The 13,403-nt window shown below is 36.5% G+C and overlaps 1 protein-coding gene across 1 annotated transcript; it reads left to right on the forward strand.

Annotated features, from left to right (window-relative positions):
- Positions 1-10,825: 10,825 nt before the first annotated feature.
- Positions 10,826-13,212, forward strand: LOC143344964 (glutamate receptor ionotropic, kainate 5-like). Its single transcript, XM_076771618.1, has 8 exons — positions 10,826-10,846; positions 10,908-11,129; positions 11,199-11,293; positions 11,693-11,830; positions 12,047-12,282; positions 12,346-12,573; positions 12,640-12,907; positions 12,981-13,212. The coding sequence occupies exons 1-8, from the start codon at positions 10,826-10,828 to the stop codon at positions 13,210-13,212; spliced, it is 1,440 nt and encodes a 479-aa protein (XP_076627733.1).
- The last annotated feature ends 191 nt before the right edge of the window (positions 13,213-13,403 follow it).

Consider the following 13,403-nt stretch of genomic DNA (forward strand, 5'->3'; position numbering starts at 1 on the left):
CACCCGCCTGCACCCGCCGCCAACGACCAGCTCCCTCCTCCTCCTCCTTCTCCTCCTCCACCTCCACATCCACCTTCTCCACACCTCCACCTCCACCGCCTCCTGCAACTCCTCGCCCTCTTCGCCCTCTGCTTCACCTCCTCCGCCGCCCCTTGATGCCCCGCTACCCCGAGTCATACGCCCCCCCCCTCCCCCAAGCCACACAGTCCTCCCTCCTTCCCGAGAGAGGCTCTCCCTCGCTCCTCCACCCGCCATCCGTCGCCTCTGCCGCCATGCTCCGCTCTTTCTCCAGCAATCTCCCTCCCGCAATCCCTCCTAGCTTACCTTCCTTCTCGCAACTTCTCTCTTTTCTCTACGTCTTCCTCTCTACTCTTCTTTTCCCATCTCCGCTTCTTCTCCTCTCTTTACTTTACACACGCTTTGCAACTCATCGACAACGTCAAAGCCTACCGCATCGTCTTTATGATCGGCAACCGATTGACTGCTGCTAGCCTTCATGACCCTCCGTCCTCTTCATCCTCGTTCTCGTCCTCCGATTTTCGTCCTAGAACGAAACGATCGTTCATTAACTACTCGAGTTGCACTCGAGACCGCTTTCGTATATCGTCTCGAAACGATTTTCCTTTTTTCAATTACTACTTTCGTGAACGACGTGTCCAGCAGGTCCGTTTCCCTCCATTCATCGACGCGTCGCCGAGATCATCGCTAAACGATCTCGACGCTCGCGTAGTATCTTCGATTCGAAGCGAAATCGATTCGAGACTCACGCGAACGAATTTCGTTTCGACGAATCGATATGCACGTTCGTACGAAAATTACGACCCACCGCATAAATATTCACTAACTTTACTGTACTCGCGTGTAGCGCAACGTATGTATTACAGGGTTGGTAATCCCCTTAACAAACGAATAAAAGGAGCGAATCAACTCGGTCGTTTCTTTTCTCTTCTCGGCCGTGACGTAATTCGAAAATGGAAACGAATGCGTGAAATTTCAAGGTTCTCCGAAAGGATATTCTAGGAGTCGACCGAGACAGGATCCGAGGCATTTAGCATAAGAGTAAATTTAAAATTCGATGAAGACTTCGCGGCGTGCAACGTCTGCAATTTGTGCACGGTCACGATGAAAAATCGATCGAATTTTTATGCGGTCCGAATCGAGGGCACGCTCGGAGCGCACTGTCCCGCCGATGAAGCAGATGCGATAGCAAACGAAAAGAACAAGAAAAAATAAAGGCAACCGTGGACGGGAGAAACGGGGATCGACGAGATAGGCCATCGACTAACTTTTTTTTCCACGATATTTGAAATCCAAAACGATTCAAATCCCGCGCATCGCTCGGCGCATGCTCGCTCGCGCCAAGATGCGCTACGACAAACATCACAGAACAATGAAATCGACTATATTTACCTCGCGCAGAAATTTTATTCGTGAAAAAAAAGCTTCTCGATAGTCGATCTCTAAGCCTCGAAGATCCTCCTAAGCTTGTTCAATACTCGCACGACTATCGTTAAAATAGTTATCCGAAAGGCGATCGCTGGGGTATTTTTAGACCCGCATCTTACATTTCGCAATACTTATATATTTAAAGTTCTAATAATGATGCAGAATATTAATTTTACTCGCTTATTAGAAGACAAAATGATCCCAATTTTGTTCAAAATATTTGTTAGTTTTTTTTATAAAGAATTTTATTAGACTCTTGCTCTTACAATTCCAATGAAATATAAACAGTCACAGAGTGCATAATGAATACCAGGTACATAATTTAGAAAATAGGGGGAAAGAATGAATGACGAATAAGTGGTATCTGAGTCTAAAAAGACCCACCAATCGTCGCGCCGTGCGAGTGTTAAACCCTTGACTAATTAATTTTCTTTTTCAGACATTCGCATAACACTGTAAATTTTAGTTGTTAAATAAAATTAAAATACGTTTCCAGAATAGAAATAATATATGCTGGGTCTAAAAGCACATCGTGATTTCAGTAAATGTGAGGAAGTGATGGGGTTAAATATGTGTGGTTCTTAAATGGGAAACGTGGCAACTAATCGATAATTTACAAATTGCTTCCACTTACCAGTAAAAATTATTGTACATTAATCGATGGACTTTAGTTCAATCAAGACTAATCAATATTATATGCACATATGTATATTTTATAGTTCCACTCACTTTGAACTTGAATCTTCGATATTTATTTATTTAAAAAGATAGATAATAAATTTTGTATAAATAACGAACACAGAACCTCATTATTATAGTTATGTATCGAAATTTTAATGTAAGGAAAATAAACAATCTTAGAAAGCGATAGTCCCATGGATAGATTTTTCGAAAAAATAATTATTAAAGATATTATTAGTATAATTACGCACTCTAGTTGCAGGGAAACATTAAAACAAATTAATGCAAATTGATATAACCAGTATTGAGTATAAACAAAAAGTTACGAGTTCATATTTAAAAAACATAAAATGTATAGTACCTATTAGTCATGGATATCCTATGCAACTAATAAACATGAGGTTAACGTATTTAAATTACGCTTGCATATTTAAGTATAAACCGAATCAACGTATACCAAAGAGTTATCGAAGCTAAAGGATTTTTCAAGTCGGAAAATTGATAAGAACACATTCATAATATATTCAACACCGGACGTCAGTATTTATAAGTAGATTATTTATTGTTTAGCGGTTTAACTTTGTTGCAAATCAACTGATTCGCCGTATCGATAAGCGATAAAAGTAACGTTATAACTGTCGATAATCATCGGCCAGGCACAAAAAGACAGCAGAAAGGATCGATGTGTCTTCGACGCCGGATTTTTTTCAGAAAAATATTTTTCTTGGCCAATCATCCGACACGGGCGCCTTTTACTTCTTTGAAATTACGTCGTTTAATAAAACGGCAATATTAATTACATCCTGCTGCTCTTTTTTCGCGGTAACAGCCCAACTGCATTAATTAGCATCCTCGGGACAGTGGGCTTAATTATGACCGTAAGAGAAAGAGTATCGTTCCCCACCGATCATTTTCTCTTTGATCTCGTCCTTGTCCAAAACGATACCAAACTTATTCGATACAACGCTCGTTATTTATTCAGTGCAAAGTCGACGTCATGATTTTCGATCGCCAGTAATTAAACGTTCTTATACATATTAATAACGATCGTTGGCAGGCAAGATTTTTCTTCCATATTATTACATTCTCGTTTATCGATTAATGCGAATGCGTGGTGAGCATTTATTATTCTGTCGTTTGTAACAACACTTCTCAAATTATGTTTCGCGCTGATGTTTGAGAAACGAATTAAAATATAATGGACGAAGATTTATCAGTTTTTTTGGTTTTTTAAGTTCATCGAAGCAATTTGAGAAAAGATGGATGACAGCCCTTTCTGTAAAATTTGTACGTTCATTCATAAATTAACTTCCATTTACATATCATTCGTAAATTAGGATTCAGTGAGGGATTTTGCAACCGACAACCAGGCGAGCGAAGCAACGGGATCTACAATTTTTATTCGTAATATGTGGATAATATATAATGTCTCGTACGACAATTAACGTTCGACTCTACTGTAAATCATGAAACTTTTTCCAATATGCACATGAATCTTTTAAGTGATTATAATTTCAAATCAGTCTAGATTATCGGGTTCTACATGCTTCAACTCATGCGCGAATGAAATTATAACTACAGCAATTTTACTACAAAAATATTTGATTCGTAACCCATATGACACTTTATTTAATTTTTAGCAACGATAGTATTACAAAAGTCACTCTTTTCACTGATGCAATCTTGCCAATAAATCACTATCGACCTCTGATTGTTACTTATATTAATTTAACTGTAAATAATCATACCAGTGTACATAATATTCATTTTGACTTTAAGCACCCAAATTGTCAGAATATTTACAAGTATTTTAGTATTAGTATTTTAATTTAAAGTTAGATTCAACTACTGATTTTCTGTATAATTATCTTTATACTACTGTTGATTTATATATTTCGAAATATGTTGCTGAGCCCCATAAATACTTTAAAAAGTTTGGATTAATTAAATTGATTAGTCATAAAAAGTGCTCTCATAAAACTTTCAAACGAACGAACTTGTATACCAATTATCTTTTTTTTTCAAATTTGCGATCCAGATGCAGAAGTCAAGCTCAATTTTGTGAACAATGTCTACAGTTCCGACGAGCTACAGGTGCTCTACCGTCTTCGATGTATTATGAAAATAATATCTACTACAAAGGATAATCTTTCGATTACAGACCTGTTTAGTGCATATTTTGAGTCTGTGAACGTTCCATGTTCCTCGACACATCCCTTGCATAATAACAATGGTATTAATAATAATTCTGATATGTTAAAAAATACTTTCTAACATACAAACCCTTGACCCTAACGAAGCTTCTTGTTTTGACGGCATTCCACCTATATTTCTTAAATATTGTATTAGATTCTTTACAAGAATAATAAATATCACAAATTTTTTACAAAACTTATTTGAACAATAATATACATACATGTAATTTTTGTTGTATAATTTTCTGCCAACTTTTGGGTTTATATATTTCTTTAGAATAAAACTCATCGCTTTATTTATTAAAAAATCCAGATACGAGTATATGTATTTCTTTGGTTGTTTTTGAACGATTTCTCATTGGTTTAAAAATTAGATATCTAGTCTCACATACTATTAAATTGAAGAATGATCCAATAAAATGAATATCTAGTGCAAGAGAAATAAAGTACAAATTAATACTGCTAAATGTAATGTGCTTTACTCGTCGAAACCACTTAATAATTATCACATACGCGCTAAACAATATTCTGCGTGCGAAGATTGAAAAAAAGATATATGTTTGTGTTTGTATCGCATCTTGGTTGGATGTTTCTAAGCACTGTATAAATATTACCAACGCAGCTATGTGATCTCTTGGTTTTCTCTCGAGAGCAGCTTCAGATTTCAAGAACGTAAATACTCTCGAGCTATTATTTACAACATTGGTACGGCCGCAATTAGAATACGCGTCCGTTGTTTGGTCTCCATTCTTTACTAAATATAAATTGTTATTGGGGAGGGTACAACGAAGATTCTCGAGGAATGCGGCTTATAAGATGGGTCATCCTATGTCTCGTGCCGACCACAATTACAGCCCAATATTATTTGTGCTTAATTTAAAAGCCCTCGAGGAACGTATATTAGTAGATGACCTTACATTCTTATTTAGAATAATAAATAACTTGATCGAGCGTGCCCTTTGAAATTAATTACATTTTATGTTTCATCCGAACCGTTTAAAGAGGTCACCTGTGTTTTACGATACAATCTCTATCTAATTGCGGCTCTTATGATCCAATTAATCCTATATTCTCGTATCTGCAAATTACTATGATAATTTTATACATTCTTTTTCTAGATCATTGTCATCGTATTTAAATTACGTAAGCAATAAATTCAAAAATACATAAATTAAAGGGTTAATTCCCATTGACATCAACGACAGTAATAATAATAATAAAAACTGTGCAATCGTAAATCGTTCGGGACAATTATGTCTCGTGCAACTTATTTAGCACAGAATTAAAGGAACAGATTAAAATGTAGTGGAAGAGAGATCTATAATTTTCGTTGGTTTCTTAAGTTAGTCGTGGAAATCCATTTGACAAAAGCTGCAGTTTACGGATTTGGAGTTAACGGCTAGCAAGCTCGTGAAAATGCCGAGAAGGTAGAAATCAGTGAATCCGGGCCATCCGAGTGCGTGAAACCGTCGTCCACATGTTTCCTGTTGCCCCACACGTCGCTGATGTCTGTCATCGTGAGGACCAATCGAGGGCTGCTGGCTCTGCCATCGCCACTGCACTTACACCAGCAGCAGGTGGCTCCAGAAAAGGATCCCCGATTTTTTCGCTTTTTTTCCGCCGTTATACCGCGCTAACGAGCTGTGCCATCGCCTACCGTTTCTGGGCGTTCTGAAATTCTCTCTTTCCTACACGCTTGTGGGTTTCTTCTCGATATCCAACGGGACTCGAATCCTCTTCGCGATTATTTCATGCTTTCTAAGGGAATTCCCTCGCCTACAAGTTCAAGAAAATCAATTTCTCTTTCTTTTCACCATTTACCAAAAGCTTTTGATGTTAAAATTACGTAGGTATTTACGTAAATACGTCTTTATATCCTTCTGCTACATCGTTTATTTGCAGTTGGTTTTTATTCTCCTGTTTTCACAATTTTAATTATTCTTCCACCTTTTCTCGTAATTACAAGTATATTTTAAACATTTCATTTTCGTTTTCTCATTATTAAAAATCTGTCAAAAATGATTACCTATCACCTATTGTTTTATCAGTTTCGCAGGGGATTGAAAGCAATAGATGAACATTTTGCAAGCGACCAACTTTAACGCTTTTTTTTCAAAACTATCTAGGAACAGTCGTCTTTAAATATTCCAATAGTTATATATAGATCTCTATAAAATTTAACTCGCATGTAGGAGCTACAAAATAACATCTGCGATCGCTCTTTTTGTTATTTATAAACATTTCTCACATTTTCAATCAAATTTCGTTACTTCTCCGTAATGTTATTTGAAAAATTTTGAATATCGTTTTGACTTTGTCATCCAGACTGTAACTGCACGCATATTAAACACGTAACTACACCATTTTTTTGAATGGTCAGCATCTAAAAAAAATTGAGAACGCTCAGAGTGTTAATTTCCTCTTCGGTCAACATATTTCTTCAACAAATTATTATTTCTTGATGAAAAGAAAAAAATGTATATATATTTATATCTCGAATTAGAAGAAATAAAATTAAAATTTGTATAAAGCAACTTGCAATTTAAATAATTTTCAATGAAACAAAGAAAAATATTTTTGCAAAATTTAACAATAAGAATTCAAAATTCGCGAAAATACAAAATTTATAATCTGGACAAAATGAAAAATTATCATCCAGCATCGATTAGATCATATTCCTAAGTTTAACTGATTAAAATATGAAGAAAAAAAAATATTCAAATGATGGAACAATATTCAAACTTTGTTTTTACATACAGGGTGTTCGGCCACCCCTGGGAAAAATTTTAATGGGAGATTCCAGAGGCCAAAATAAGATCAAAATCAAGAATATCAATTTGTTGATGGAGGCTTTATTAAAAAGTTATTAACGTTTAAAGTTCTGCCTGTACTGAATTTTTTTCTCGAAAGTGCTTAGGATTTCGGGAGTATTTCTATTCACAAAAAATGATTGTAATTGATCCCCTCAAACGAAAATAATTTTTCCAGAACGATTTGAAAAAATTTATTTTCACCGAAAAATTTAGGCACCTGTCGATTTTTCTTAAAAATACGTTTTTGATTTTTAGTAATTTCATTTGACACCCTACAGAAAAGTTGTGTAATACTTTTTTGTAGGTACCCATAAGCTCTACTTCAGAAAAAAGTTTCATTGAAATATATTCACTATTGTAGGAGTTATGGCTGTTTGAAAATTGGATCATTTTTATGGGGTTTTTCTCATTTTGCGGGTTCAAGGACCAACTTTTCGAATATTTTTGCGATTTGTACGTATTCTCCATCAAAATACGCGTAGTTTGCTTTTTTAAACATTAAAATCGTCCAATCCGTTCAGAAGTTATGACGTTTTAAAGATTCGCATGAAAATTCGGACAAACATTTCTGGCCAGAAATTATATTTTCGGTAAGGAATTTTTTTCTCGAAACTGAGTAGGATTTCGGGGGTATGTGTAATGACCAAAAATAATTGCGATCGACTCTTGCAACCGAAAATAATTTTTTTAAAACGATTTGAAAAATTTTTTTTTCTGCCAAAAAATTTCAGTACCTACTCGAATTTTTTTCTCGAAAGTGAGTAGGATTTCAGGAATATGTCTATTCACCAAAAATGCTTATAATTGACCCCCCCCCCCCCCAAACAAAAATAATTTTTCCAGAACGATTTGAAATTTTTGTATTTAATTGTTAATAACTTTTTAACGATGCCTCCATCAACAAATTGATATTCTTGATTTTCGTCTTATTTTGGCCTCTAGAACCCCCCATTAAAATTTTTCCCAGGGGTGGCCGAACACCCTGTATACCACAAATAAAATAATTGATATTTTCTTGATCTCAAATGTTCCTTTACAAATAATGCACTGGGTGACTTCTTCATTCAAATCTAGTTTTGTATTATTACCGATTTTCTTGATATTTCCCATTTGTTTATTAGCTTTTCCTTCCTTTGACTTTTGCTATTTTCTTTTTGTTATTTTCCTTTGTTTCTCTTTCAACTATGTTTTTATTTGCACTTGCTATTTTGTCTTCTGCCTGTTCTTCCTTTTCTTCGTTCTATTTGCTTGTAGGGAAAAGACGAAAGATAACTAAACAACTATCTGCTACTTAATTTTAAATTAACAATAAAAGAATAACGAGAAACACGCGGAAACATTTTAGATCATAATATATTAATACACATAAAAAATTACCAAATCAGGGTCTTAAATTATTCTTAATAAACTGGAGATAATTATAAAACAAAAAATAATTGAGAAACAAAATATGAACCTTGAAAAGTAACTTTCAACGCTCAAAATTAACAATGTGCATGTGTACCATATCATAAAATTCAAAAGCAATGGAGGTAATTTTTTTATCATAGACACATTCTCATTTAATAAAAGAAACGAATACCAAGTTTGGTCGGTATATATATTAGAAAACATTATAATTAGTAATGAAAAAAATGTCGAAAATAAACCTTCAATATAATTTCAAAAATATGCAAATCTATCTTTTGAAACTGTAACGTAATATAAGATGACATTTTTGATGTCGTTTGAATAAGAAACATTACAAAAAGACCCCATTTTTTAATGTTCTAAACTAGAACATTTCTCTAATGCGAATATCTCTTCCTAATATACATATTATTACCTTCTGATTACGTAATAGTATTGTCTATATATTCGTTCTTTGAAATAATTTGAATTTTTTTAACGAAAACATCTCAAGCTTCCTCTTTTTCTTGCACTGGGCACATCAAAAAATTAATCGCGCGATGAAGATAGACGTTGAATATACTAGATTATCTAAAATCTTGTACTTTATATCAATATATAATTTATAATAATACAAATAACATAAATCACTTTTTCTTATTTACTGTTAATAATTTGTCTTTTATAATAGTAGATGGTGTATAATAATATTTCCTGTCTAGAGACATAAATGAAACAAATACGACTCTAACTATAGGTTAGATTTGATAGTAGCATAGCTAAGCATCGCCTATTAAACACTACCCTATACATATGCCATTTTTATAGTATAATAAATACATTATTATTATTATTACTATTTATTTTTGGGCCATCCTGCATAATAAACACGTATCCGCAGACTTTAATTGAAATAACGAACGAGCAGCATCGTTCGATTAAAGGGTGCGCATGTCGCTGATTATGGCCGATACGCAACATATTGCAAGAATATGCACCTATTGCGATGTGACACTCGTAGCGAGACATCGTCGACCGTGACATTCGCAATGACATTGCGACTAGAAATTACCAAGCGCCGGACAGCGTTATGCGTCGCGTTTTCGACGCCGTTGAGCTCTTCGTCGAACACTTCGCGTCGGCCCATCACTGTAATTGGCCCAGACACGTAAATCACGTTTTCTACGAACTCTTTTGGAAACCAAAATCACCATTCGCTATGCCATCTAGACGGCCCGGCGCTGCGTAATTTCCGTAACTGTTACGCAATTTTCAAATCGATAAACGACTGCACCCGTTGGCGCCACTGAATTCTCAGACCTTTCATTTTATACCGCGTATCTCATGAATAGGCTCTTTTACCTTTCTTAAACGTTAAATATTGTTAGACAGCGAATATGTTCCGACGAATTCCGTGAAAATTAATTCGTCGGTACGAGACAACGACTATTCTAGGTTATGGAAACAACACACATTCAGAATTCTATTCACCGCGCAAGATTCACGAGGAAAGAAAACTTCTGTCTTGTTAGACATTGCTCAAGCGTTGAAGTCTTCGAGCACGCGAAATATCCTTCTTTCGTTATTTCGTAACATTCTCTCGGCATATGTGAACGGATTTCTACGACTTCGATCCACCGGTTGTGATCTTCGGATCGATCGAAGAAGGCGCGCAAACGTTGCACTGTTCGCTTGACTTTTTTCACGGCGCATTACCGACGCGCATACCACTGCGACTCTATTGGTCCACCCGCGGAGATTGACATCCGATGACGCTCGCAATCTTGAAACTGTCTTACCATGTGTAGTTGCGAAATCTAGTAATAAAATTTAAAAAAACGTTTAATATTCGATACAATAAAACACTGTTTCTTTCGTTGATCTCCACGAATATTTTTTTCGTTTATTTAATTCTTCAATTACGTTCGACACCTTTAGGAAATAATAAAATCGAGATCACTGATTATCTATAATCCGAGGAGAAATTTACTTTACCAACTGTAATCAAGATTCCAACTTCGATCGAGTTATTTGTATTTAATTATTATTAAATAACTAAAAAATATAAAAGGCTTATATATTAGTTAATATTAGTTACTATAAATGTTTTCTTTTGTCCTTTTCATCAACTCCTCAGTTCAACATAAAAATCCCAAAGACCTTTCTCGGATTAACGACTCGTCTTTTCCCCGTCAAACTTGTCAATTATGTTATTCGACGGATACGTGCTTAGTCACGTCATTATTTGAAAAGTAAAAATCGAACGGAAGTTATATTCAGTATCGAAACATTCGTGGCAACATGAACGTCCTTTATCTACTGGTAAGCGAAGACACAACAATTCCGACCAAAAGTTTGTTCTAACACTGCGTAAACTTTGTAGATGCTTTTCGCATTAACCGCAGCTGAAACGTGCATACGATTTCTGAAGAACCATGAAGAGAAGAAAATTTTTCACACGATACCAGGACGTGTTTGGCGATGGAATACCTTTACGCAGGATTTCGAAGAAATCCAAGCTGTAAAGCTTAACAACACTGCCGTATGTAGCGTGAAAATGGCAAACAATTTGCGAGGCAAGACCATCGTTGTCGCTACAGATATCGTAAGAATCGTAAAAACTTGCTCTTTGTACAAATTTTACAAAGATACAAATGTTATTGTTTATTTTTAGATGAATCCGTACATTTTGAGAGACTCGAACGACACCAAAGTGTCCGGGTTTTTTGGAGATATATGGACTATCCTGGAAGAGACCTTGGGATTTAAGTACGCACCGACATTTCAAAAAGCTTTTCATCGTGAATTCCCCGTTTATCGCGCGAATATTCTCTTTAATATATCAAAATTTCAACTTGCGAAAGGTGACGTTTCACATGCACCAACCCAATAGTTTTTACACCTGTTACGTCGATTCATTCACTCGAATTTCACGGTGAGCGTCGGAATGATATACATATGTAAGCGTCGGAAGACCCTACGAGGAATCTGACCAATTTTCCGTGTACCACCCACACGTCGGTGGGTCAAAATACTCGCATGATTCATTCGTCTAGACAGGTATAAGTATAGTACCACGGGGAAAACGAGGGTGGCAGAAGGGAAGAGAAAATAGTGGCGGGCTGGTGCGTGCACCGTAATAAAGGCGTTTCTTCGTCGATTATGCAGGACGATTTACCGAAAAGCGGGATCGTCGGCCAGCCAGACGCTGATGAATGGACAGGCTCACGCACTACTGGTAGCCACGGTGATTTATTCCGACACCTCCGGTTATTACACTTACAGCACTCCGATTACTACCATCTCGTAAGCCATCTCTAATTTATATTATGAAACCTCTTCTCGCCGCGCTTCCTTTTTGTCACAACGTACAACTTGGAATTCGCTTAGCTATTTCGCAACATTTCATCGAACACGCAACCTAGTTGAAGTAGAATATTTTGATCCAGAAATGTTTACAAAAGATACTCACTCGACTCCTCTTCGTATACTGGCATTACCACGCGCCATGTGTCTCCGTAGATACGCCCTGTTTGTCCAGTCAGGTGGAACAAGAGTGTCTCAGCGGTGGTATACGAACGTTTTCAGTCATGGACTGTGGCTGAGCATCCTGATCTACGTTTTGGTCACCGCCACCACCATCGCAGGAATGCATTACCTACAGAAAATTACACAGTCAAATAACGCAGAGAACGACTACGAATTTTCATCGGCGTCCTTTGATCTCATCGTCGTCCTGAGCAGCTTGAACGGTCAAGGTAAAGAATTCAAACATCGTGCGATCCCAATGTTATTACAACGTTTAACGTATGCTCGATCAGGATGTCAGAGAATACCATCTTCTTGGCCCCTACGACTGATCGTTCTATCGCATTTAATAACAGGAATGTTATTATCCAGCGGATTTAACAGCACGCTCACTTCGTATCTAGCGATACGTAGAAACTCTGTTCCAGTAACGAGCCTTGAAGATGCATTGCAAAAACGAAGTCACTCTGTTTGCGTGAGAAACGATAGCAGTGCCTACATACATTTCACGGAGGTATTTAATTTTTTAATTAAATCTCCTGTTTCTCTCGGAATACAAGGGTAAAGGGTGTTCGATTATATTTTACAGAACGGTTCGCTGAGGGGAGAAGTGAAGAAGGAATGGAAGAATTTAGTCAATAACTGCTGTCCAGACATGAGAGACACTAGTGCGTTGGATTCTCAACTTTGCAAGCCTGGCTTCGTTTATTTGGAAGTTCCGGACGTATTTCTGCCGATATATCGACGCATTCAACGCGTCTGCCATATCGTCCAAACGCCCGATCATTACTGGAGCATGAAGGTTGCGTTTCTGCATGCTAGATTCTCAGAGCATCGACGCTTGATAGACATCTAGTAAGAGTTCTCTATTATTTCCTATAGAATTATCGCGAAATATTTTATAAGAGAAATTGTTGCACTTCGATAGCCTGATGCGACTTCACTCCGCGGGACTATTGAAGTACCTTGAAAGAAAATGGATGCCCAAAAGTGTACAAAGCTCGGAGCTCGATCAGTTAATGTTTCAACCGGTGGAATACGCTCACATTCATTTTTTGCTCTTGGGACTCATATACATGGCAATACTGAGCGCTTTAATCTGCGTTCTGGAAAACATTTGGTACAAGCTACAAACAAAAAGAACAGTCCTTCAACCATGATATCATTCGGTATATTTGATTTAACGCGGAAGTGATTGATAGGAATATGGAAACATATTAGAACGTTACATTTTCTTTCTCACCTTCTCAAACTTGTTTATTCCTCATTTTCTATGAGCAGCGACGAAAGAAACGAAAAGAGATAAAACTCCGTAACCGCATTCTTCTCTCCTGCAATGAATAAAACCATC

Source organism: Colletes latitarsis, chromosome 8 (genome assembly GCF_051014445.1).
Source record: "Colletes latitarsis isolate SP2378_abdomen chromosome 8, iyColLati1, whole genome shotgun sequence".
NCBI lineage: Eukaryota > Metazoa > Arthropoda > Insecta > Hymenoptera > Colletidae > Colletes > Colletes latitarsis.

What these genes read in the sequence shown, in the direction of transcription:
- LOC143344964 (XM_076771618.1), top strand. Translation starts at nt 10,826, where the DNA reads ATGAACGTCCTTTATCTACTG. An exon ending in ACTCCGATTACTACCATCTC is followed by an intron (nt 11,831 to 12,046) that starts GTAAGCCATCTC and finishes GTGTCTCCGTAG; the next exon opens with ATACGCCCTGTTTGTCCAGT. An exon ending in GAGCAGCTTGAACGGTCAAG is followed by an intron (nt 12,283 to 12,345) that starts GTAAAGAATTCA and finishes ATGCTCGATCAG; the next exon opens with GATGTCAGAGAATACCATCT.